The sequence below is a fragment of the Salmo trutta genome, chromosome 7, assembly GCF_901001165.1.
Source record: "Salmo trutta chromosome 7, fSalTru1.1, whole genome shotgun sequence".
Lineage (NCBI taxonomy): Eukaryota > Metazoa > Chordata > Actinopteri > Salmoniformes > Salmonidae > Salmo > Salmo trutta.
This window is the reverse complement of record NC_042963.1, coordinates 8560789-8586565: the sequence shown is the minus strand read 5'-3', so window position 1 is coordinate 8586565 and position 25777 is coordinate 8560789. Positions and strand designations below refer to the sequence as shown.

The window sequence follows — 25777 nt, the reverse complement described above, 5'->3', positions numbered from 1 at the left end:
ATTTACGTCTGTAAATTAGTGGAACGACCCATTAGTAAAGTCTGTGAATGTGTGTCTATGAGGACTGAGGAGTCTGTATTCTGTCTGTGATCTACACTCCCAGACCTAATGAGCAGCAGCCTGTCACTCAGGGTGGCTGACAAAAGGCTTTTGAGAGATAGAACAAGGGGTTTTCTATAATCAACATAAAAAATAAATCATGTAAGACTACAAGTCCCAAAAAACGACTGTGCAGTCTAGACAAGACGAGAGCAACAGCAATCAATAGCAATCACACAGAACATTGTCAGAGGATGTGTAAGAAATAAATGGAAGTGCTCTGTTCAATCTGGATCGCTGAAGCGTTACAGATTGCGTAATAGAAATGTAAAGGTACTTTCCAATTGAGCCGACGTGCAGCGTTTAGCGTGAATGCAGTCTAAAATGGCAACTTCTGCGATACGGCTTGAATAGAAGGATGTGTTTTAGAATGTGTTCATAGATAAGGCTAAACAAATAATAATAATAATAATAATTGTAAATAATAATCATTTGGTGGGTGAATACAGTACATTTGTCCTATTTGATGTGTGAATTGGACATGTGCTTTTTGCATATCTCAACTCTCCCTGAGACACACTCTAAGAGTGGGGTCACGGCCAGGATCTGCCATTATCAACGGCGACCCTGGAGCAATTAGGGTTAAGTGCCTTGCTCAAGGATACTTTGACAAATTTTTCACCTTCTCGGCTCGGGGAATCGAACTGGCCCAATACTCTAACCACTAGGCTACCAGCCAGACACAACCAATGAGTTGTCTCAGGCAATCACAGAGTATCCCTCCCCCCCACACACACCTACCTACACATCATCTGTGGGATACCTGCTTTCATCAAGTACTATACATGTGGTCTCTATGTAAATGAGCTCTGTCATGTAGGTGTCCATGTGTGAAGGAGTATGAATAAGTAATAGTAGGATGTCTGTGAGAAGCCTTGGGTCTCCGTTTTGCTGTCAAAAACAGTTGGTAAACACACTTAAAAGCCCTGTAGGGGCTCTTACAAGCAATAAAACTTAATGTGATGGGAATTACAGTAACGGCTTTATTAAATTAGTGCAAAAGACAGACATAACTCACTCAAAATGTCACATTTTTCTTGCTTTATCGTGACTCATGGGGTCTTCCACACAAACCCACACACACCATTTTTTTTTACGAGTGCAAAAAAAAACGAACCACCAATTCACTAGCCTTCCTTGACCTCTTTGTGTGACTCAGGGGGAGGCGGTACTAGTGGCAGAGAAACAAAACCATGTAACACAAGGCAGACAGATTGCTAATCAGCAAAGCAATTCAAGACTCCAGATTAAAATTAATCACAGATTCTCAAAAAACTGGAGATGTACATTAAAAATAGTAAAACACATCGATAGCATTAGAAATAGTGCCTAAAGTCCACAAAAATGTTTCTCTTTTTTCTGTGGGGGTAATTGAAGAGCCGGCAGTCCAAATACATAAGTTAATTAATATATTTGTACAATGGTAAAAAATAAAATATATATAGTGTACTTTTTTGTAAGTTTCACACCGTTACTATAAAGATATATTGTTTTCCACTCCATGACAACTAATGCAATAGAAACAGAACGAATCAAAAAAGACTCCAGAAACTTCTGACTTGAGAAGGCTTATGGCTACCACCTTGCCCTAACCACAACCACTGCAGACAAAAACATTTTTTTTTTCTCTCATTACAGTAGGAAACAAGATCAAATACACTCATCTGTGACGAGAAAATAAAGTAATACATCAAAAAGTCAATGCTGTTCCCCATCCAGTATCCAGTAGCTCAGACTATGCAGTGTTTCCTTGCCCAGCGAAAGAGTCCATTCAGGCGGTGGTGTCCGTGACAACAGAACCCACAGAGATGGACGGAGGAGACGGGCGGGCGAGGGGTGGGAGAAGGATGGGCGAGGGAGAAGACGAGGGGCAAGGACAACTGTTCAGGGGAGGGGGAACAGAGCTAGGGGCGGTAGTGGACGGAGAGAGGGGTGGGGAAGAGGTGAAGGGGGGTAACTAAAAGCTGGTGGGGAACAGGGGGCTGGGTAAGATAATGTGGGGAAACCCAAGAAGCTTAATACCACAGAGGGCCAGTCTGAATTGTGTTTTTGTGTAATTGTTTGCTAGTTGTTTTAGTTATGGTGAGAGGTCTTCTCTGCTTAGGCTTGATGGCGTAGGTGAGATATGTTGTTTCTCTTCAGTGTTGCAAGTAGACTACAGTAGGTTTCATCACAATTTACAGGCCTGGTAAGAAAAGAGAGAATAGTGGATAGAAAGTGAAAAAGCAGAAGAGAGAATGACAGGGAGAGGAAGAGAAAGATAAACAGATAGTCAAGGGCATCGTCAACACAGATCAGTTGCAATCAATTACACAAGACAGGTGATAGGTATCCTACATTAAACATTCAGGATGGAGAGGACAGAGAAGATCGAAATATACTCCCTTGGTACAGATTTAGACAGAATAAAGAGACTCAATTATTGGTCTGTGTATAATGGCCATGGAAACATTTGAGAGCTTGACAATGACATGTGCTCCTCTGTCACGCCCTGCTGAATGGAACATGTATTTATAGTGGTTACAGTGCATTTGGAAACTATTCAGACCCCTTGACTTTTTCTACATTTTGTTACATTACAGCCATATTCTAAAATGCATTAAAAAATATCCTTAGCAATCTACACACAATAACCCATAATGACAAAGTGAAAACAGTTTTTTGAAATCTTTGCAAATGTGTAAAAAAGAAAAAACAGATACCTTATTTACATAAATTTTCAGACCCTTTGCTATGAGACTTGAAATTGAGCTCAAGCGCATCCTGTTTCCATTGATCATCCTTGAGATGTTTCTACAACTTGATTGGAGTCCACCTGTGGTAAATTCAATTGATTGGACATGATTTGGAAACGCACACACCTGTCTATATAAGGTCCCACAGTTGACAGTGCCTGTGTCAGACCAAAAACCAAGCCATGAGGTCGAAGGAATTGTCCGTAGAGCTCTGAGACAGGACTGTGTCGAGGCACAGATCTGGGGAAGTGTGCCAACATTTCATTTTGTTGCAGAATTGAAGGTCCCGAAGAACACAGTGGCCTCCATCATTCTTTAATGGAAGAAGTTTGGAACCACCAAGACTATTCATAGAGCTGGCCGCCCAGCCAAACTGAGCAATCCGGGGAGAAGGGCCTTGGTCAGGGAGGTGACCAAGAACCCAATGGTCACTCTGACAGAGCTCCAGAGTTCCTCTGTGGAGGTAGGAAAACCTTCCAGAAGGACAACCATCTCTGCAGCACCACCAATCAGGCCTTTATATTAGTGGCCAGACAGAGCCACTCCCGAGTAAAAGGCAAATGACAGCCCACTTGGAGTTTTTCAAAAGGCACCTAAAGGACTCTCAGATCATGAGAAACAAGATTCTCTGGTCTGATGAAACCAAGATGGAACTTTTTAGCCTGAATGTCAAGCATCATGTCTGAAGGAAACCTGGCACCTTCCGTACGGTGAAGCATGGTGGTGGCAGCATCATGCTGTGGGGTTGTTTTTCAGCGGCAGGGACTGGGAGACTAGTCAGGATCGAGGGAACGATGAACAGAGCAAAGTACCGAGAGATCCTTGATGAAAATCTGCTTCAGAGCGCTCAGGACCTCAGACTGGGATGAAGGTTCACCATCCAAAAGGACAACAACCCTAAGCACACAGCCAAGACAACTCAGAAGTGGCTTCGGGACAAGTCTCTGAATGTCCTTGAATGGCCCAGCCAGAGCCTGGACTTGAACCCGATCGAACATCTCTGGAGAGACCTGAAAATACCTGTGCAGCGACGCTCCCCATCCAACCTGACAGAGCTTGGGAGGATCTTCAGAGAAGAATGTAGCGTCATACCGAAGAAGACTCGTGGCTGCAATGGCTGCCAAAGGTGCCTCAACAAAAGGTCTGAATACTTATGTAAATGTGATATTGCAGTTTTTATTTTTTTATTTGCACAAATATCTAAAAACTGTTTTTGCTTTGTCATTATGGGGTATTGTGTGTGGATTGGTGATGGAAAAAGCTATTTAATCCATTTTTGGAATAAGGCTGTAACGTAACAAAATGTGGAAAAGGTCGAGGAGTCTGAATACTTTGCGGATGCACTGTATGTATCACACAAGTCCCAAGACAAGCAGAAAAAACACACATGAATTGCAGCCTGGTGCCTTTATATGTACACAGAGTAATTTATAAGAAGTTACATAAAAGTAGGGTAATAAATATATATATCTTATAGTGAAATAAATCAGATTGATGCACAGACTTTGGGTACAGTTCGTGCTGCTAGCTAAACCTTTCTTCACACAGACACGTGTTCTACACACACAGCGTTATGAAATGTGAGTTGTTATCGATCCAGCTGTCTGTCTCCTTCTGCCATCTCCCATTCCTCTGTTCTGTCACTGTGGGCTCTACTCAGAACTCCGTCTCTGTCTTTCTCTCTCCATTATGACATGTAGCCGCTGTATGAGTATGGTTGTTTTTCAGCCGTGTCTGGACAGTTAGGACAGCCCCTCAGGACCATGGGACTGATCCTGCCTGAGCTTGTGTAGGAGTGTGTCGTTCCTGTTGCTAGAGGAGACAGGCACTCTCTCTGCTGCAGAGCAGCTGTGCTGTTGCTCAAGGTCTGTATGCTACACAGATTCTGCTATGTGAATAGGGAGGCATTGTAGCGGCCATTTCTTTAGCCCATAGAAAAGGCATTTTATATCTGATATACAGAAAGAGATGAGATTGCCCATCTATACACGGAGAGTTAAGTTCATGATGTGCTCAAGGGTCCAGTTTTCTTTAACAAAATAAATGTCAAAAGATTTTCCTTCACTGCTGATCGACAAGTAAAATGCACGCAGTACAAAATAGTGTAAAGGAGATATGTAAATGAAAATGATTAGGGGGGCAATGGAAATAGTCTGGGTAGCCATTTTATTAGATGTTCAGGAGTCTCAATGATTTGTATTCAGCTCCCTTTTACCTTTGTACGTGTGTGTGTGTGTGTGTGTGTGTGTGTGTGTGTGGGGGGGGGGATTAAAACTTTTCTGTTTTATTTGAAGTGAAATATGTCTTTCTCTTTTTCCATCTGTCTTTGCTCCTCTCCCTTCTCCACTGTGTCCTCAAAATATGTTTAGAGAGTGGTTTTGAGAAATGTGAACTGTAATTTTGTGAGACATTCTGAAATGAATTGGCCCTTAGACATCCCAAAATTTTGAAACGATCGAAGCGGGCCTGATTTGATGGGGGATATATCTAATGGGAGGAACTATAGATTTTTTATTTTCACAATTGTTTTTCACTGGGCCTCTTTTCTACTGTGTTGGTCTAAGTGATTCTGAAAAGGAACTATAAGTTGAATAACACTCTGTAGCACAGCGAAGACACTCATGCTTCAGAGATGTGTTTTGTGAATGTAATGAGACTCTGGGAACCTTTATCCATGCGTGCAGGCCTTGAAACATACCAATTCTTTCCCCTCTGGCTAAAAACTCACGGCCTGAAAAATGAAAATAAACAGCTAAATCAATTCACCTCAGCTCTCACATGGAGGCAATAAAGTCAGGCACGGAGCGGATAAGAGAGACCCTTACCCCCACCAATCTGAGTGAAAATGGGAAGGGAAATGTGACCAGCACACCTGCTCTACCTGGAGCGTCTGAGATGTGGAGGGAATGATGGAGAGAGAAAGAAAGAGGGAGAGAGAGAGAGAGAGAAAAAGAGACGGAAAGAAGGATAGGAGGCAGAGAGAGTGGGATAGAGGGAGACAGAGGGCTGTTTGATCTAATCAACATCACCTTAATTGGGTGAAAGTGCTACTGGCAGAAGTCAGCTGGAGTTGGGGCAAACATAATAACTCACACGCTGCCCTCGTAAAATCCAGTCCAGAATAATTACCATCCTCCCTGCCTGCCTGTGGATCTACCCTTCTTTCTCTCCTCCATCTTCATCTCATTCTCAATGTCAATATGTCAGGAGACACGTCGCACAGCATACAGTGAGCCATATCCAATATCTGCTCCATTTGTAAAGAGAAGGAGTGTAAAGTTTGCCCTTTGAAAGTCTAATCATATAGCAACAACCCTCACTGTCACTCTCTGCTTCCCATTATGACTTTAAAGAAAGTAGTTCTGAACAACTAGAAACATTTGCGTTTTATAGTATGAAAAAAAGATATGTGCTGTTCAAATTATCCTTTGCCAAACCGACATGGCACCGACAGACATGGCAGCTCTGCTTCCAGTTCCTAAGCAACTCTGCAGTATTTAGTTTGTTTGTGTGTTATTTCTTACATTATTAGCCCATAATGTTTTTTGTGTTCTTACGTACAGCTGGAAATAACTTTTGGATATCAGAGCAGCGGTAACTCACCAGCATTATGACCATGATACTTTGTTCGTACCCCTCAGGGCAATTGAATTTATCCAAGAGGCTAATCCAAGATGCTGCCGGCAGAGAAGAGGTATTCGGAAAGGACTTCTAGTCCGACTCAGGAGGCGTGCACACCATCCACTGCTTCCGAGTATATTACTCGCTAATGTTCAGTCTCTGGACAATAAAGTAGACGAGCTCAGGGCGAGGATCTCCTTCTAGAGAGACATCAGGGACTGTAACATACTCTGTTTCACAGAATCATGGCTCTCTCGGGATGTACTGTCCCCGTCCATTCAGCCATCTGGGTTCTCAGTACATCGCGCAGACAGGAATAAAGAACTCTCCGGCAAGAAGAAAGGCGGAGGTGTATGTTTCATGATTAATGACTCATGATGTGATTGTGATAACACACAGAAACTCAAGTCCTTTTCTTCACCTGACATAGAATACCTCACAATCAAATGCCAACCGTATTACCTCCCAAGATAATTATCTTCGGTTATAGTCACAGCCGTTTATATTCCCCCTCAAGCAAATACCACGACGGCACTCAAGGAACTACATTGGACTTTATGCAAACTGGAAACCACATATCCTGAGGCCACATTTATTGCAGCTGGGGATTTTAACAAAGCAAATTTGAGGAAAACACTACCAAAGTTCTATCAACACATTGACTGTAGTACTCACTCTGGAAAAACACTAGGCCACTGCTACTCCCCCTTTTTGAGATGCCTACAAGGCCCTCCCCGCCCTCCCTTCGGCAAATCAGATCACAACATTTTGATCGTCCCTTCCTAAGCTCAAACAGGAAGTACCGTGCTAAGGTCTATTCAACACTGGTCTGACCAATCGGAATCCATGCTTCAGGATTGTTTTGATCACGTGGACTGGGATATGTCCCAGGTAACCTCTCAGAATAACATTGACGTATACACCGACACGGTGACTGAGTTCATCAGGAAGTGTATAGAGGATGTTGTTCCCATGGTGCCTATTAAAACCTACCCAAACCAGAAACCGTGGATAGATCGCTGCATTTGTGCAAAACTGAAAGCGCAAACCACCGCATTTAACCATGGCAAGGTGACTGGAATACAAACAGTGTAGTTATTCCCTCCTTAACTTGTTATGGATAGGGGCCAGTATTTTCACGGCCGGATAAAAAACGTACCCGATTTAATCTGATTATTAAATCTGATTAATCTGATTATTACTCCTGCCCAGAAACTAGAATATGCATATAATTATTAGCTTTGGATAGAAAACACTCCAAAGTTTCTAAAACTGTTTGAATGGTATCTGTGAGTATGTAAAGCCTTTTTGAGAGGTTAAGGCAATCAAACAGGCAAAACGTCAGTACAGAGACAAAGTGGAGTCGCAATTCAACGGCTCAGACACGAGACAATCATGGATTACAAAGGGAAAACCAGCCACGTCGCGGACACCGAAGTCTTGCTTCCGGACAAGCTAAACACCTTCTTCGCCCGCTTTGAGGATAACACAGTGCCACCAACACGGCCCGCTCCAAAGGACTGTGGCCGGCGTGATGAAGACATTTAAGTGTGTTAACCCCTCATAAGGTTACCAGCCCAAACGGCATCCCCAGCCGCATCCTCAGAGCATGCACAGACCAGCTGGCTGGAGTGTTTACGGACATATTCAATCTCTCCCAATCCCATTCTTCTGTACCCACTTGCTTCAAGATGTCCACCTTTGTTCGTGTACCCAAGAAAGCAAAGGTAACTGAACTAAATTACTATTGCCCCAAACTATTCACTTCTGTCATCATGAAGTGCTTTGAGATGCTACTTAAGGATCATATCACCTCTACCTTACCTGACACCCTAGACCCACTTCAATTTGCTTACCACCTTCCAACCAAGACGGCATCCCTAGCCGTGTCCTCGGAGCATGCGCAGACCAGCTGGCTGGAGTATTTACCAACATATTCAATCGCTCCCTATCCCAGTCTGCTGTCCCTACTTGCTTCAAGATGTCCACTATTGTTCCTGTACCGAAGAGAGCAAAGGTAACTGAACTAAATGACTTTTGCCCCGTAGCACTCACTTCTGTCATCATGAACTGCTTTGAGAGACTAGTTAAGGATCATATCACCTCCACCTTACGACACCCTAGACCGACTTAAATTTGCTTACCGCCCCAATAGATCCACAGACGATGCAATCGCCATCGCACTGCACACTGCCCTATCCCATATTGACAAGAGGAATACCTACATAAGAATGCTGTTCATTGACTATAGCTCAACCTTCAGCGCCATAGTACCCTCCAAGCTCATCATTAAGCTCGGGGCCCTGGGTCTGAACCTCGCCCTGTGGTACTGGGTCCTGAACTTCCTGACAGGCCGCCCCCAGGTGGTGAAGGTAGGAAACAACACACCCACTTTGCTGATTTGATGAAATATCTCAAAGTGTCAAGTGCCACAATTCAGTAAAACTGTCGTGACTAGGCTAGACACAGTATTAAACATGACATTGGCAAACAAAGATTATAGTATTTTTAATTGGAGGGCAAGAGGGTTTATCAACCAGGTAATGTCATTCCTATTAAATCAAAACAAAGGGATTAAAAGAGGAATAATTAAAATGACCAAGAAGGAGGCGGATCCCATTTCTCCTCCTCCTAAATAACCTGCTCCTGTTACCGAGTGGATTAGAGCAGGGAAAGTGGCTGTCTGGGCAGAAAAGGGGATTTAAACATCACTGTGTGTGTGTGTGTGTGTGTGTGTGTGTGTGTGTGTGTGTGTGTGTGTGTGTGTGTGTGTGTGTGTGTGTGTGTGTGTGTGTGTGTGTGTGTACTCATCAGGGAGGGTGGATGCACGTTGGCTGACTGAGGCAGGCTATCTGCCTGGGTTTATTTCCCTATTTGTGGATTAATTGCCTTTTCTTTCTCTGAGATTCGGCAGCAGCCCTTTATCAAATCTCCAACAGCTTATAAAATCCCACAGTGCTCACCTGAGCATCTGAGAACAACAGTAACAACAACACACCCACACAGGGAATAAATGTAAAATATGCCTTAAAGAGCCTCATCAACATTTTAGCCTTTAACTGATAGCTGATAACAGGCTCATCATTGTGAATGTGTCCCAATGCGGCCAACATTATACTGTAACTAGTACACAGCCCAGGATATATGTTAGAAAGCAGAACAGGCAGTGATGGGCTGTGGGCGTAGGGGAGATTGCAGGATGGTGACTGAGCCTTGAGACAGCCCAATGGGAGTAGGAGAGGAAATGTCAACTGGTTTAATACTGCAGCTGCTCGTTCACCCATGCCTTTCACTTTATCACCTCCACTCACATGTGTTTCCCTTATAAGCTAAATACATAAAAACAAAATTATCTTAAAAGGCCAGTGGTGCCCACAGCGCTCATGTGAAAAAACAACTCTATTTACTGTTTTTACATGCTGCTGTCCATCCAGCAGCTCCTACAGCCCTAACATCACATGATGCTAGACTTCCATTTCAGACCTGCCAGAACCTGCTGGAGAAAGATAGTACCAGTCCCTTCAGGATTCTGCAGCATTCTTTTGTGATAGTTGCGGGCCAAAATGCTTGATTTTGTTGTGACAATTTTTACATTTTGCATGGCAAGTTGCGATGATTTTGTCTGATTTATCACAAAAATGTGGTGGAAAGTTTGTTGACGTGTTGCTTGATTGAACCATTTTATGCAATAAAAGTAAGGTGATTGGTTACAATTGAGCACCCCCTTTTTGTAGTGCGGTGATCGGACAGTTATACGCAGTAATATTGCAATGATTTGACAGTTTTATGCAGTAATAGTGCGGTTATTGGCCAAATTCGCAAGCCATAATATTCAGGGAATTGTTGATTTAGTAAAAAACTCTGCAATCGCAGAATCACAAAATACTGGAGGGACTGTAATACAAACAAACTCTGTCAGTCAGTCAGGCCATTCACTGACAGTGAGACAGGGGGCACTGTGGTCATCTCTGTCAAACTGGCAAATTGGTTTTACAATCTAAATGAGAGAATTTCCTCAACAAATTAGCTATCCTACATGTATTAGTACTCTTACTAACAATGGCCATTATTGTGTTTGCCTGCAAACAGTAAGCACCATCCAGATAATTTAATCCACCACACACAAACAAACAAAACAATACACACACGCTACATCTGTATGTTGCTTGACATGAAATCCACCCTGTCCAATTAGGCTCTGTTAACAGAGGTACAGCAGCAGAACTCAAGGTGGGATTTGAGGCCTCATGAGTTACAGGTATGTGGGAAAGTCCTGCTACACTCCCATTGCACGGTAGAGGCTCACATCAACAGGGACTGACTGGACCCATAAGCTCCAGGATTCAGCCAGGGACCTAGCTGCTTAGGTCAAAAGAGTGGAATATTTGTGTATGCTTAACACCGGCTCTGTCCCAGAGGCTTGCATACATTATTTAAGGGTCTGTAAAAGTAACCCCGGCTGAGGAGCAGGAGGGTACATGCGGATATGGATTTTTCTGTTGTGCTGGGCTGGGCAGAGAGACAGTCACTTTGGAGCTTGCTGCCCACTGAAGAAGATTGATTATTTATTTTTTTAAACCTTTATTTAACAAGCCAAGTCAGTTAAGAACAAATTCTTATTTACAACGACGGCCTACCCCGGCCAAACCTGGATGACGCTGGGCCAGTTGTGCGTCGCCCTATGGGACTCCCAATCACGGCCGAATGTAATGCAGCCTGGATTTGAACCAGGTACTGCAGGGGCACAGTGAGATGCAGTTTCTTAGACTACTGCGCCACTCGGGAGGCTTGGGCAATGTGTTCTCTGAGCATGTGCTGACCAACTGGCAGGTGTCTTCACTGACATTTTCAACCTCCCCCTGTCTGAGTCTGTAATACCTACATGTTTCAAGCAGACCACCATAGTCCCTGTGCCCAAGAACACTAAGGTAACCTGCCTAAATGACTACTGACCCATAGCACTCACGTCTGTAGCCATGAAATGCTTTGAAAGGTCATGGCTCACATCAACACCATTATCCCATAAATATTAGACCCACTCCAATTTGCATACCGCCCCAACAAATCCACAGATGATGCAATCTCTATTGCACTCCACGCTGCCCTTTCCCACCTGGACAAAAGGAACACCTATGTGAGAATGCTATTCATTGACTCCAGCTCAGCGTTCAACACCATAGTTCCCTTAAATCTCTGGGACTAAACACCTCCCTCTGCAACTGGATCCTAGACTTCCTGACGGGCCGCCCCCAGGTGGTAAGGGTGGCTAACAACACATCCGCTACACTGATCCTCAAAACGGGAAGCCCCTCAGGGGTGCGTGCTTAGTCCCCTCCTGTACTCCCTGTTCACTCACGACTGCATGGCCAGGCACAACTCCAACACCATCATTAAGTTTGCTGATGTCACAACAGTGGTAGGCCTGATCACCAACAATGATAAGACAGTCTATAGGGAGGAGGCCAGAGACCTGGCCGTGAGGTGCAAGGACAACAACCTCTCCCTTATCGTGATCAATACAAAGGAGATGATTGTGGACTATAGGAAAAGGAGGACTGACACACCCCCATTCTCATCGACGGGGCTGTAGTGGAGCAGGTTGTAGTGGAGCAGGTTGTAGTGTAGCAAGTTCCTTGGCGTCCACATCACCAACAAACTAACATAGTCCAAGCACACCAAGACAGTCGTGAAGTGGGCACGACAAAACCTATCCCCCCTCAGGAGACTGAAAAGATGTGGCATGGGTCCTCAGATCCTCAAAAGGTTTTACAGCTACACCATCGAGAGCATCCTGACGGATTGAATCAATGCCTGGTATGGCAACTGCTCGGCCTTCGACCGCAAGGCACAGTACATCTCCTGGGCTAAGCTTCCTGCCATCCAGGCTCTATACCAGGCAGTGTTAAAGGAAGGCCCTAAAAATTGTCAAAAACTCCAGCCACCCTAGTCATAGACTATTCTCTCACTTCCGCACGGCAAGCGGTACCAGAGCGCCAAGTCTAGGTCCAAGAGGCTTCTAAACAGCTTCTACCACCAAGACATAAGACTCCTGAACAGCTAATCAAATGGCTACCCAGACTATTTGTATCCCCCCTCCACATCCCCCCTACGCTGATGCTACTCTCTGTTATTATCTATGCATAGCCACTTTAATAACCCTACCTCCATGTACATAATTACCTCAATTACCTCGACACCGGTGCCCCCGCACATAGACACACTGACTCTGAACCGGTGCCCCCTGTATATAGCCCCGCTATTGTTATTTACTACTGCTCCTTAATTATTTGTTTTTCTTATCTTTTACTTTTTTTTGTTGGTATTTTCTTAAAACGGCATTGTTAGTTAAAGGCTTGTAAGTAAGCATTTTACTGTAAAGTCTACAACTGTTATATATGTGACAAATAACATTTTAATTTGATTTGATTTGATATGAAATCATGACAACCTGGCTGCAGAGCATGCAACTGTCCACAGAAATGTTTAAAATGTTTGCCTAATCTTCCACTGTTATTAGGTCTAGGCTTCTGTACATTGTAGGTAGTTTCTATACATTGCTAATAATAGCCTATGGAAATAGCCTACTTTACACATTGTTTATCTCATAAGCTTTGCTAAGCTGTAAGTTTTCTTTTGACTTCCCATTAGATTTTTCCATATTGGTTTTGTTTGCTCGATGTCATTTCTTGTCGTCAAAATAAAGCTGTGATAGAGAATCACCTATAGACTCTGACTTTCAGAATTGTTCCCATTTGAAAGCTGCAACTAGGACATTAAACACTTATTTAGAATAGCCTATTTGGGAAATATTCTTAATAACTTTAACTTTTCAAAATGCTATTGATGGGCTATTTTAATTAGTAGGATTTGGCTTTGGCCGTTTGGTTCGGAACAGCAAGGAGGAGGGATGCGTGCATCATTGTCCCACACGATGAAGTCGGGGAGGGGACTGTTTATCTGTTTCCGTCTGTTAGTACGTTGGTGCGTTCATCACACGTGATATCTCAAAACAGCACTGGCCCGATTTTGACAAAACCTGGGTGAACGATGCGTCTTGCCATAGCGATCCGGAATTTACTAAATTACACTGATTGGCCAGATGGGGTCACTATAACAACAGAATGAAAATGCTATCTTTGAAAGGTCACGCCCCTCATCCCATTTGACCTTAAGTCATGGAATTCGGGTCATAGGTCCCTCTCCTCACAACCCATAAGGTCCACCATGACAGATTTTCCGCCATTTAGAATTTTGTGAAAAATGCTACTCTTCTGGCACTGAATGACTGATCTGCACGAAACTGTATATGTGGCATCAATGGACAATGGTCTCTCAACGCAATATTTTCCAGACTAGTACCTAAAACAACATGGCCACTATTGACCAATAAACATTCATGTGGGTGTGGCTTGTCACATAAATGCATATAAATCAGTCAAGGATATTTGTATTGTAACAAAAATGTGTACACATATTGCAAACAGTGTGAAGACTTAATATATGCAAGAACATTCATATTGACCACACGGTGGTGCTACAACGGGCACGTTTATATCTTTTGAACTGTTTGAACTGAAATTTGACACACATGCTCAGGGATATGAGTCTAGTTAACCCATGCAATATCTCAGACACCACTGGCCCTGCATCATTCGTGGGGAACGACATGTTTACTGTTGCCTTCTTTCTTTTAGACTAAGCTTTGCTCAGCTGTAAGATTTGTTCAAACTACTCGTTAGATTTTTCTATATTGCTATTGTTTGTTATAACTATCTCATTATTACCTTAGGCTTGTCATGTTTTTAGGTTATTCAGAAACTTTCGGAGAACTCTGTTAAATAAATGAATTGTTTGATCATGAAGTAGCGGGGCGGGAGGAGGCGGGAGAAAGCCAGCATGCATAAAAACAGAAGTTATGTTCATATCAAATGAAGAGAAAAGAGAAAATGTGGATGGCTGTCAAAATTAGATGGCTGTCAATCATCTTCGATATCTGTTACTATCGTAATATTGCCCAACCATATGATGGAGCAGCATCTCTCCTTAGGTTGAGTCTCTGGTGGACTTACAGCAAGCTCCACCCCCCATACAGTGTTTCAGACCTTTACTTCCCATACATAGAGCCTGCTATAGAAGGCCTGCCTGCAGGGAGATGCAGTGTAAATGTCAAACCTACAGAAAGTATATGTGTGTGAATGTGTTCAGAAATTGTGTCTTTACAGTGTGTGGGTGAAGGCACATAAACGTACGTACCACAGGGAGCTGGTGAGGGGAGGTAACAATAGTAACAAACACATGTGTTTGAAACCATTCCATAAATTCCATTCCAGGGATTATTATGAGCCCGTCCTCCCAACCTGCCTGTGGCACGTACAGTATGGAAGGGAGAGAGTGTGGGTGTTAGACAGCATGCACGTACAGTATGGAAGGGAGAGAGTGTGGGTGTTAGACAGCATGCACGTACAGTATGGAAGGGAGAGAGTGTGGGTGTTAGACAGACTCTTCTGTCACTTGCCTTGAGCTCTTTCCATTTTTTCACTGTCTTTCTGCTGAGGGGTCAGAGTTCAGCCTGGTGATAAGGGAATTGAAATCACAGTATCTTTCTCCTCGACTTCTCTCACTATCTGGCTCCGCGACAAGAGTGATCAGTCTCCTCTATCTGTGCCTGAGTGGTAGAGCCTGGGTCTGGCTGATGTGGCCTGACAGAAGTCATCTCTCTCTGTGTATCGCTGTACCGACTCTGATACAGAAGGGACCTCTATGGCCCAGCTCTCTTCTCACCAGCTCCCACTGGAGACACAGACAAAGATGACCTCTCTCCATATATCACTACCTGTCTCTCCATGCTGCAGAGCTCAGCTTAATAATATGCTGCAGTGCCTGCTGTTGATGCTATACTGCGACTCCACATAACACACCCCATTCAGCTATGGTTTTGGCCAATGAAACAACATGCTTTAGTTGGTTAATGAATGCAGAGGTCTATCAGTACAGTATGGTGGCAAGCTCTGCATGCCACCCAATTAACATTAACTGGGCTCGTCCACACACTGGCTGTTTCCACATTGGCCACGGATAACAAAGCATCTAACACATAGACCAGAGAGAGAGAGGAGAGAGAGAGAGAGAGAGAGAGAGAGAGAGAGAGAGAGAGAGAGAGAGAGAGAGAGAGAGAGAGAGAGAGAGAGAGAGAGAGAGAGAGAGAGAGAGAGAGAGAGAGAGAGAGAGAGAGAGAGAGAGAGAGAGAGAGGAGAGAGAGAGAGAGAGGAGAGAGAGAGAGAGAGGAGAGAGAGAGGAGAGAGAGAGAGGAGAGAGAGAGAGAGAGGAGAGAGAGAGAGAGAGAGAGAGAGAGGAGAGAGAGAGAGAGAGAGAGAGAGAGAGAGAGAGAAGAGAGAGAGAGAGAGAGAGAGAGAGAGAGAGAGAGAGAGAGAGAGAGAGAGAGAGAGAGAGAGAGGAGAGAGAGAGAGAGAGAGAGAGAGGAGAGAGAGAGAGAGAGAGAGTTTTTTTTTTTTGAGTTTTTATAAAACCTTTATTTTATACTCAAGTATTAACATCAATAATGACACACTGCCTTTTCAGAAATGAAACACCAAATGTAATTCTTAAAATAAAAGAAAAAAATACAAAACACTAAAATAACAAAAAATGTAAAAATAAAAGAAAATAAAAAAATGCTAACAAACATATACATTCAGCTTATTTCATCAACAAAAAATAATTTCCCCTCCTCTACATAACAAAGCGCTCCTTCGTATGCCCACTTCTCCTCAAACAATGGGAGATCTTTTACAGCTGAGAAGAACTCAAAATCTACTTTTATTCTTATTTTCACTAATCCTTTAAAAACACATCTTACATCCTGCCCATATCCCGTTTCTATCTTATGTTTCCTACTCAAAAAAATGGACATCTTAGCTTGTCCCAAAATAAAATTTAACAGTTGACATTTTCTTTTCTGTTGCTTTCTATATTGAAACCCCAAAATAAAAACAGTGTTATTGAAAATCTCCCCTACAGCTTTAAACAAAGACTCCAGCATTTCCAAGAGAGGTTTAATCCTCTCACACTCCACAAAACAGTGAAAAATGGTTTCTCTTATATTACAAAAAGGACATCCATCTCCAACATCTGAGTTAATAACAGATACAAAAGCATTAACTGCAATGATGCCATGCAAAACCCTCCATTGCATATCACCAGTACCCTTTTGTAACGGTGGCTTGTACAGTGCTCTCCATGCTGGCTTTACCTTGTCATCAATACCCAATTTTACCCTCCATGGAGTGTCTTTTCTATTTTTCAATTTATCTTTATTCAACACCTTGACACACCCCCTATATAATTCTTTCCCATTCACCTCATCCAAACCCACCTCTTCCAACCCTCTCAAATCCAGTAATATCGCCTTTCTTTCTGACTCTGGGATATTTGGTGTAATCCCTAGTCTTGGAAATGAGACGTCTTCATCTTGTTCCTTCTTGTGGCTATGAAGCATACCCCACTCTTCTGCTGACAGAGCCTTCCTGCAGCTTCCCAGCATTTGTCCTACAATCCTTTCCGACCTCACCCCCAAATGTTCAGCCACCCGTCTACCATCCATTAAGGCGGGCCCAGCCACGGCCATTAACTGTTTTAAGGTGATGATTTTGCCCTTCACCAGAATCTTGGAAAAATGTGGAACATCTGCAGTTGTGCAATCCAGTCTTGCCCCATACACCAGAGGTTCCTCCAACAGCCAATGCACTGACTCCGCTGAAGTTCGTCTGGACACCTTCATTATGCTCCACACCCTAAGAAGGCCTCTGTAAAACGGAGGTATTCCCTCCCTGGAAATCTGGCTACTATCAACCAAAAATAAAGCTTTCTTTAAACCTAATCCTCCAACCTGCTGTAATACAAGACCTGCCACCCCTCTCCAAACCACATTTTCCTGTCCATAAAGCAACCTTTGAATAAACTGCAACCGGAAAGCAGCAGCCCTACTAGCAAGATGTACGAGACCTTGTCCCCCCTCCTCTTTTGACAAATACAAAACACTTTGTGGAACCCAGTGATATTTATCCCAAAAGAAATCCACAATTATTGCCTGTATCTTAGCCAGAAGGCCAGATGGTGGTTCTAAAACTGACAACCGATGCCACAGTGCAGAGGCAATCACATTGTTAACTATAATAGTGCGCCCTCTATATGACATACGAGATAGCAACCAACGCCATCTCCTTATCCTCCCTTCCACCATTTCAACCACCCCAATCCAATTTTTTTCCATAGTCCCCTCATCTCCTAGGTACACTCCAAGATACTTAAAACCTCCCTTACACCATTCCAGCCCCCCTGGCAAAGCCATGATCCCTCCATCCCATTCTCCAATCTGTAAAGCACAACTCTTTTCCCAATTTACCTTTGCAGAGGATATTCCCCTAAAACGATCAACCATTAGACTCAAACTATCCACCTCCGCTTGATTTTTCACTAAAACAACTACATCATCAGCATAGGCTGAGAGACGAATAGGAGGAATGTCCCTTGAAAGGTACACCCCTTCAATGTGACTTCTTATGCTATTTAGTAGTGGCTCTATAGCAATGGCATATAACATTCCCGACAAAGAACATCCCTGCCTAATACCCCTACACACTTTAAAAGGAGCACTCAAACCACCGTTAACTTTCAATACACTTTCAATGTCACCATATATCACCTCTATCATGGCAATAAAACCAGAGCTGAACCCAAACGCCTCCAAAGTGTGCCATAAATATTGATGTTCAACTCGGTCAAATGCCTTTTCCTGATCAATTGAAATTAGACCAGCATCCAACCCAATAGCCCTAGAGACGTCCAAAAAATCACGAATCAGAGAAATGTTATCTCCTATCTGCCTGCCAGGAACACAGTAGGACTGGTCCGTATGTATGATTTGCCCCATCACCTCCCTCAACCTGTTGGACAAAGCTTTTGACAGGATCTTATAATCAGTGCACAATAAAGCCACCGGCCTCCAGTTCTTCACCTCCCTAGGGTCACCCTTTTTGGGCAGTAGGGTGAGGACAGCCCTTCTGCAGCTTATTGGTAGTAACCCTCCGGTTAAACTATCATTAACTACTGCTAGCCAATCCTCTCCCAACATAGCCCAAAAAGACTTAAAAAAGTCAACGGGAAGCCCATCAATGCCTGGTGCCCTTCCATTTTCCATGCCTTTTAATGCAGTGTATAACTCCTGCAAAGACAATGGTTGCTCAAGCTCAACCTGAGCTTCTGCAGCCACCTGTGGGAGCCCATCAAGGAACTGCTGTGTCACTGTTTTATCCTCTTTGTACTCACACTTGTAGAGCTCAGCATAGAACTCTACTGCCCTCTTTCTAATTTCACTAGGTCTAGTGAGCTCTTGTCCAACAGCTGATTTGAGACAATGAATAATTTTTCTTTGTCCATTCTTTTTCTCTAAACCAAAGAAAAATTTGGATGAGGCATCCATTTCAGAGATTCCCTGAAACTTACTTCTCACCAATGCCCCCTGTGCTCTGATACCCAGCAGGTCTGCCAATGCAGCTTTTTTCCTCTTGAGGGCCTGAGTGTGGCCTCGATCTCCTGTGGTCTCAACCAACGTCATGAGTTCCACTATTTCAGTCTCTAGGGCTTTCATTGATCTGGTGATATCCTTGGTGACATTCCTCGTGTATTGCTTACAGAATTGTTGAATGTGGATTTTCCCTATATCCCACCACTGTTGAAGGGATACAAAACTGGCCTTTTGAGACCTCCACCTCTCCCAGAAAAAACTAAAACATTTCCTGAAGTGAGCATCACTCAATAAAGTTATGTTAAAATGCCAGTATGCGCTTTTGGGTTTTACATCGTTAATGAACACCACCTCTGTTATTAAACAATGATCAGAAAATCCCACTGGGGTTATCACACTTGATTTACAGACCTGAGATTGATGCTCAAAACAATAAAACCTATCTAACCTGGCCATAGAGATGGTGTTCTCCCTCACATGCACCCAGGTATACTGCCTTGTGCCTCCATGTTGACTCCGCCAAATGTCACACAGTTCATTTGTTACAATGAGACGTTTTAAAAAAGTCCTTGAGGCTATATGAGGTTCTTTGTGGTTTCTATCTAAATCACTGACTGTGCAGTTAAAATCCCCAGCAATAAATAGATAATCTTCCTTGTTACATTTCTCAATGGTATTTGATAATGTCTCTAAAAAGCATACCCTCTCAACTGCCACCACTGGGGCATATACATTTATCAGACACATAGTGATGTTTTCATACCTTACTCTAACTTTTAGTAACCTCCCCTCAACTACCTCTTCAACCTCATATGACAAAGGCAAAAACCCTTTTGAGAACAATATGGCCACACCCCCACTTTTTGTGTTTTTATGACTACACACCACTGTCCCCCCCCACTCCTGTTTCCACATAACTTCATTTTCCAAATTACTATGCGTTTCTTGTAGAAAAATGATGTCACTTCCCTTTCCCCTAATTAACTCATACACTATGGCTCTTTTTTTAACGTCTCTTGCCCCATTTACATTTAAAGAAGAAATCTTAAAACTGCTCATGGTTGAAGAAAAAAATACAGAGGAAGACCCAGAAACCACATCTCTTTACAGAGTTAAAACTGCGACTGAACTCTTTCATTTCCTTTAGAATTTACATCACTTATCACTCTCGTTACCACTTTCTTGAGTCTAGCAATTTCAGGGCTTGTCAAACCTCCCCCTGTTATTTTTGACATCAGAAACTTTGCTGATTCAATAAACAATTCACTTTCAGGGAAAAAATCTGTTATATTATAATCCTGCATATATTTCTTCCCTTTTGTCAACTTCAGAAATTGACGTACCTTCCCAATCCCATACCTCCCTTCCTCCCCATTTATCTCACTATTTTGTTGTGACGCATCAGATGACTCACTCTCGCTATCCTCCCCAGAAGAAAACTCCACCATCTCTACAACCTGTTTATCTTCAAGTGAATTATCCATCTCTACCTTCCTCTTGGAATTAGACCCTTCCCCACCCCTTACATTTTTCCTCTTACTCCTCGGTATTTTGAAAACAGCTGCTTCCTTTCCCATTATTTCAATCTCCTCTTGACCTCCAATTTCGTTTTCCAGCACCACCTCAGCGACGGCAGTCGCAATCTCACCGACTGTTTCCCCTCCCTCTTTGTTCTGAACTACAACAATTGACCCCGTATCCACACTGCCTTCCTCTCCTACTTTTCCTACCACATCTGCCCACCTTCTCCCTTCCCCTGCACCCTTAGCATGTTCATCCCTTCGCGGTGGTGCGTTAGCTGCACCAGCACTAGAGCTGCTACCGGGCTCTGCGTGCTCATTCTCGGGACAATTACGCACCAAATGCCCCTCTCTTCCACAGCCAAAGCATTTCATCGATTCAGTAGAAGCGTAAAAGACATAATCAAATCCATCAATCTTAAAACTGAATGCTAAATTCAGTTCATCAGTGTCCTTTTTTAAAATCATATGCACTTGTCTCCTATGCGACACGACATGCTTCAGCAACGGAGATTTGCATCCAAAAAGAACCTTCTTTATTGTTGATACAATTTGACCATGACGAGATAACTCTCGCTCCAACACTTCATCTCTAACAAATGGTGGCACGTTAGAAAGTATAACTTTCTTTGCCGGATTCATAAGCGGAAATACCGGTGTCTGTGTTTCCCTCAACACAACACCACTCTCAACTATCGTATTCACCTTTTCAATGGAATCTAAGAATATCACTACAGCGCTATTCATCCTTGAAGCTGATTTGATACTATCATACCCAATGATAGCACCCACTGCCAAACTACATTCTTCCACTGAACACCCGGCCGCAGCAGGAATCTTTACTCCATGTCGCCGACTAAGTTTTTCAAACTCCAAACTTCCGCGAGTGGCCATTGCAACCAGCCCCACCCGCTGGTTGTGCCCTCGCGAAAACCAACCTCAACGATCCCACCACCCCTATACGTGCTTAGTGATATTTAGACAAGATACCCTTAAAACAACTAAACTAATCAACATATATATATACACACCAAAACCCAATAGGGTGAAGATAACTCCAGTCGCTCTCACAATCACTCCTGCTTCACGACTCACTCCCAGCATGCACTCCAACGAGAGAGAGAGAGAGAGAGAGAGATGAGAGAGAGAGAGAGAGAGAGAGGAGAGAGAGGTAGAGAGAGAGAGGAGAGAGAGAGAGAGGAGAGAGAGAGAGAGAGAGAGAGAGAGAGAGAGAGAGAGAGAGAGAGAGAGAGAGAGAGAGAGAGAGGAGAGAGAGAGAGAGAGAGAGAGAGGAGAGAGAGAGAGAGGAGAGAGAGAGAGAGGAGAGAGAGAGAGAGAGAGAGAGAGAGAGAGAGAGAGAGAGAGAGAGAGATTATATCATATCATGAATAATCATCTCTGGGATGCATCAGGTTGAATGTCTAGATCCCTCCTCAGGTCCCCTGAGTGAACCCAGTCAGTTCAGTTATCTGGTCTATTGTCAGAGCCCTGTCTGTATGCCCCTGGCCTCACAGCTGGCCTTAGAGAGGCAGAGAGAGGGGGAGAGGGAGCGAGAGAAAGTAGTGAGACAGAAAAGAGGGCAGATGGAGAGATACATACCCAAAGGGAGAGTGATGGATGGAGGAACGAGGTGAGATAGAGAGATATGGAGAGAAAATTAGGAGATGAGGAAAAGAGATTGTGATTGTAAGTCAGGGATGCCTGGAGATTGAGAGATAAAGAGAGAGAGTGAATGAATGAGTGATAGAGAAGGAGAAAAACTGAGAGAGAAGGGCAATGGAAGCGGGTGAGCGAATAGAGAGAGAGAGAGAGAGGGACTGATGAGGGAGAGAGTTAGTGGCTGCTTGGTATGATCAGGCCTGCAGGCATCTTTTGCTCAACACTCTCAATGGCTCCATTGTGCGTTGAATTACAGATGGGACATCCTCCTCCCTTTCTCCCTCCTCCCTCCCTCCATTCTCTGGCTCCCCTCCTGCCGAACACTGCCGTGGGCACGGAACTCAGCCATAAAACCAGCCCAGCCCACAATCCCCCTCTGAACCCAGGATAGGCATCTATTTAACAGTTGAAAGTTATTTTATTCCTCCAGAAGACTGGCTGTTAGAAGTGCACCATTATGCCTCCCATTCTCATTGGAGGAGTAAATTATTAATGTATCACCAATGGTATAAATGAGATATACAGTGTGAGCTCCCAACAGGAGTCCCTGGGAAGCTCCTGGCTGTAGCGGGGGATGCTAGATTAATGGTGGGGGAGACACAGACACACCAACAAAAACGGAAGAGACGCTGGGAACAGGTCTAAAAGTCGCTGTAAAGACGCCTGAGATTAAATGAGCGCATATTCTGCCCAAGGCATGTCGATATTAGCAGCAGCAGCAGCAGTTTCACCACCATCAACAAGCACAGATACCATTAACGTTTAAGTCTGGAGAGAACTGTACATCTGCGGTGTAAATGTTTTAGAACATTATGGATGAGATTGTGTCTGTTATATACTGTATCACTCCTGGCTGGGAAACTAGCCCCACTATCATCATGCGTAGGGGTGTTCGTTAAGTCTCCATTTAGTGTGCTGCAGACCTATGAAAAAGTATGTGGTCATGGGCCCCCCGAGTGGCGCAGCGGGCCAAGGCACTGCATCGCAGTGTATGAGGCGTCACTACAGACCTGGGTTCGATCCCAGGCTGCGTCACAACAGGCCGTTACCTAGAGTCCCATAGGACGGCACACAGTGTTGTCTGGGTTAGGGGAGGGTTTGGGCGTGGGAGCTTTACTTGGCTCATCGCGCTCTAGCGACTCCTTGTGGCAGGCTGGGCCAGGCTGACTTCAGTTGTCAGTTGAGCGGTGTTTCCTCTGACACATTGGTGTGGCTTGCTTCCGGGTTAAGTGGCCGGATGTTAAGAAGGGTGGTTTAACGTGTCATGTTTCAGAGGACACATGACTTGACCTTTGCCTTCCTGAGTCGGTTGGGGAGTTGCATCGATGAGACTGGATCACAATTTGATATCATGAAAAAGGGGGTAAAAATACAAATAAAAAATAAGTATGAGGTCATCTAAATTCATTTAATATACTTTTAACTAAATGGTTTCCCCAATCGTCTGTGATTCCAGCTAGCTACTGTTCATATGGATGTCACAGTGACATGCCAATTAGCTAACGTTACTGCACCCCCGTAAGCAAGACGACAAGGCAAGCCGGTGCAAATGACCAGTGCACCGTTGTGCTTGCCGACGTGGGATGCTTCCCACTGGGCAGCTGTATCACTGTGTCGCCAGCAGTAGCTAGTAACGTGGACAATTTCTTCCCTCCCAGGATTTTATTGTCCCACAACGGTGTACTGATGTCCCGCAACGGTGTGGGAAATAGCTAGTGTAGTCAATATCAGGGGATGACAATCACAGCAAGCACATGCATACAATGCATACAATGCATACAACACATACAAGCAACAGTACACTCATCATCAGTACTTTCATCAAAAATAAACAATTGTCCGTTTTATTAACTGAAACTGTACAATTATTTTGTATGTAAAACTAACAGTAATATCCGACAACGACTCTGACTCATCATCTGGCTACAAAACCTAAGTCCAAATTATTGTGGTAGTTTAATGGTAAACTCGTCCATAGCTGTATACCACAGTCACAACCGACTAGAGATACTGTATACTCACAGAATAGGGAGAGCAGGACTAGAGATACTGTATACTCACAGAATAGGGAGAGCAGGACTAGAGCCAGCAGCATCATCAGGTTGGAGCGTACAGAGCCAGCACTGCTGCAGTCCATTCTGTTCTTCTTACAGGTGCACACTTGGACCTTGATCTCAGTGCTGTTGGAGAGTGGAGGCAGGCCAGAGTCTGTCACCACCAGGGGTAACTGGTAGTTGGCCCTCTTCATACTCTGTAGCAGCATGATCTGGGCATGTGTGTCTGAAATAGAGACCATGCAATGAGGTTAACTGACAAGATAATTATGTTTATATACTTACATGCTGGAGCATGTGCCACACTGTACAATCATGACAGTTAATTAAACAGACAAATTAATAGAGATGCATCAACAGCACACATGCACGCAGCAGGGATGGGGTCAATTTGAGTAATTGAAAAAATGGTATCTCACACACACACACACACACACACACACACACACACACACACACACACACACACACACACACACACACACACACACACACACACACACACACAAAACACACCCACACACACACACACACAAAACACACCCCCCCCCCCCCACACACACACACACACACACACACACACAAATACAAACACAAACACAAACAGACCAGGCTAACAGAAGTAAACACACATAGGTCATGGCCAGGATCATTCTAGCTAGAATGCTGTATATCCATTTCTCGTCAACCTGTCTCTTTGTGCTCCCTATCTATCCCAGCAGAGTTGATTGAAGAGCATTTCCCCCTGTCACCCACATGCAATGCTTTTGCACAGGCTTTAGCCTCTGTCAGTCAGTCCTTCAATCAGAGGAGCAGCAGGTCCAGCAGACATGATGCAAATCCTGAACCAATGTCTGTGTTCCATGTCTGCCACTCCTTTCCTCCACAGCCCTGCTATCCCACTGAGGCCACCCATAGAAACTGACATTATGGAGACATATAGTAGAGAACAGTAGGCCTACATGGGCTGGTACTGCTAAAATGTACTGTGAGTGCCTGTATCAGTCTAGGGGGTGTACTGTAGGTTACAGTCTGAACTCACTGTTGACCCTGGAGACCTTCCACGTCTTCTCCAGCCCTGGCTGCTTCCCCAGCTCGATCTTAAAGGGCCCAGCGTTAGGGTGGATGTCCCTGTCCCTTCCCCCCACGATCACCACACTGTCCTTGGTGTCTTCACACACCCGTACCACAGATGGGTGCACGTAGGGAGCATTGTCATTGTAGTCCTCCAGGTGGATGACCAGAGTGCCAGTACCAGAGGCTGGGCGACTACCTGTGAGGAGGACACAATACATCAACAACACAGCTCTCTCTGTTACAAACACGAGGCACTGTTCTGAGAACTGTATCTATACACATTTCTCTGATGGCTTGGGACATTTCCATTTCAGATTGACCAAGTATCAGTTTCTTTCCACTTCAATCCAGGGTTGATTCAGGCGGCTCCAAGGTCTCCAGATACTAGCTATGTGATAAACTTCTCTCTTTCCTTTGACTCTGAGCTTCAATCAACTTAATAGAGAACTGTACAAAACAAACTGTGTGTCATTTCCAGATCAAAGGAAC

At 44.0% G+C, this 25777-nt stretch overlaps 1 protein-coding gene across 3 annotated transcripts in view; it reads right to left on the bottom strand.

Annotated features, from left to right (window-relative positions):
• Positions 1-1062: 1062 nt before the first annotated feature.
• cdh13 (cadherin 13, H-cadherin (heart)) overlaps positions 1063-25777 on the bottom strand; it is a 493352-nt gene continuing 468637 nt past the window's right edge. For all 3 annotated transcript variants that reach the window (XM_029757800.1, XM_029757798.1, XM_029757799.1), the window contains 3 exons: positions 25254-25484; positions 24219-24437; positions 1063-2284 (listed from right to left, as the gene is read on the bottom strand). In XM_029757800.1, the coding sequence (XP_029613660.1) occupies positions 2277-2284; positions 24219-24437; positions 25254-25484 (458 nt within the window). In that variant the 3' untranslated portion in view covers positions 1063-2276. The remainder of the gene's footprint in view (positions 2285-24218; positions 24438-25253; positions 25485-25777) is intronic.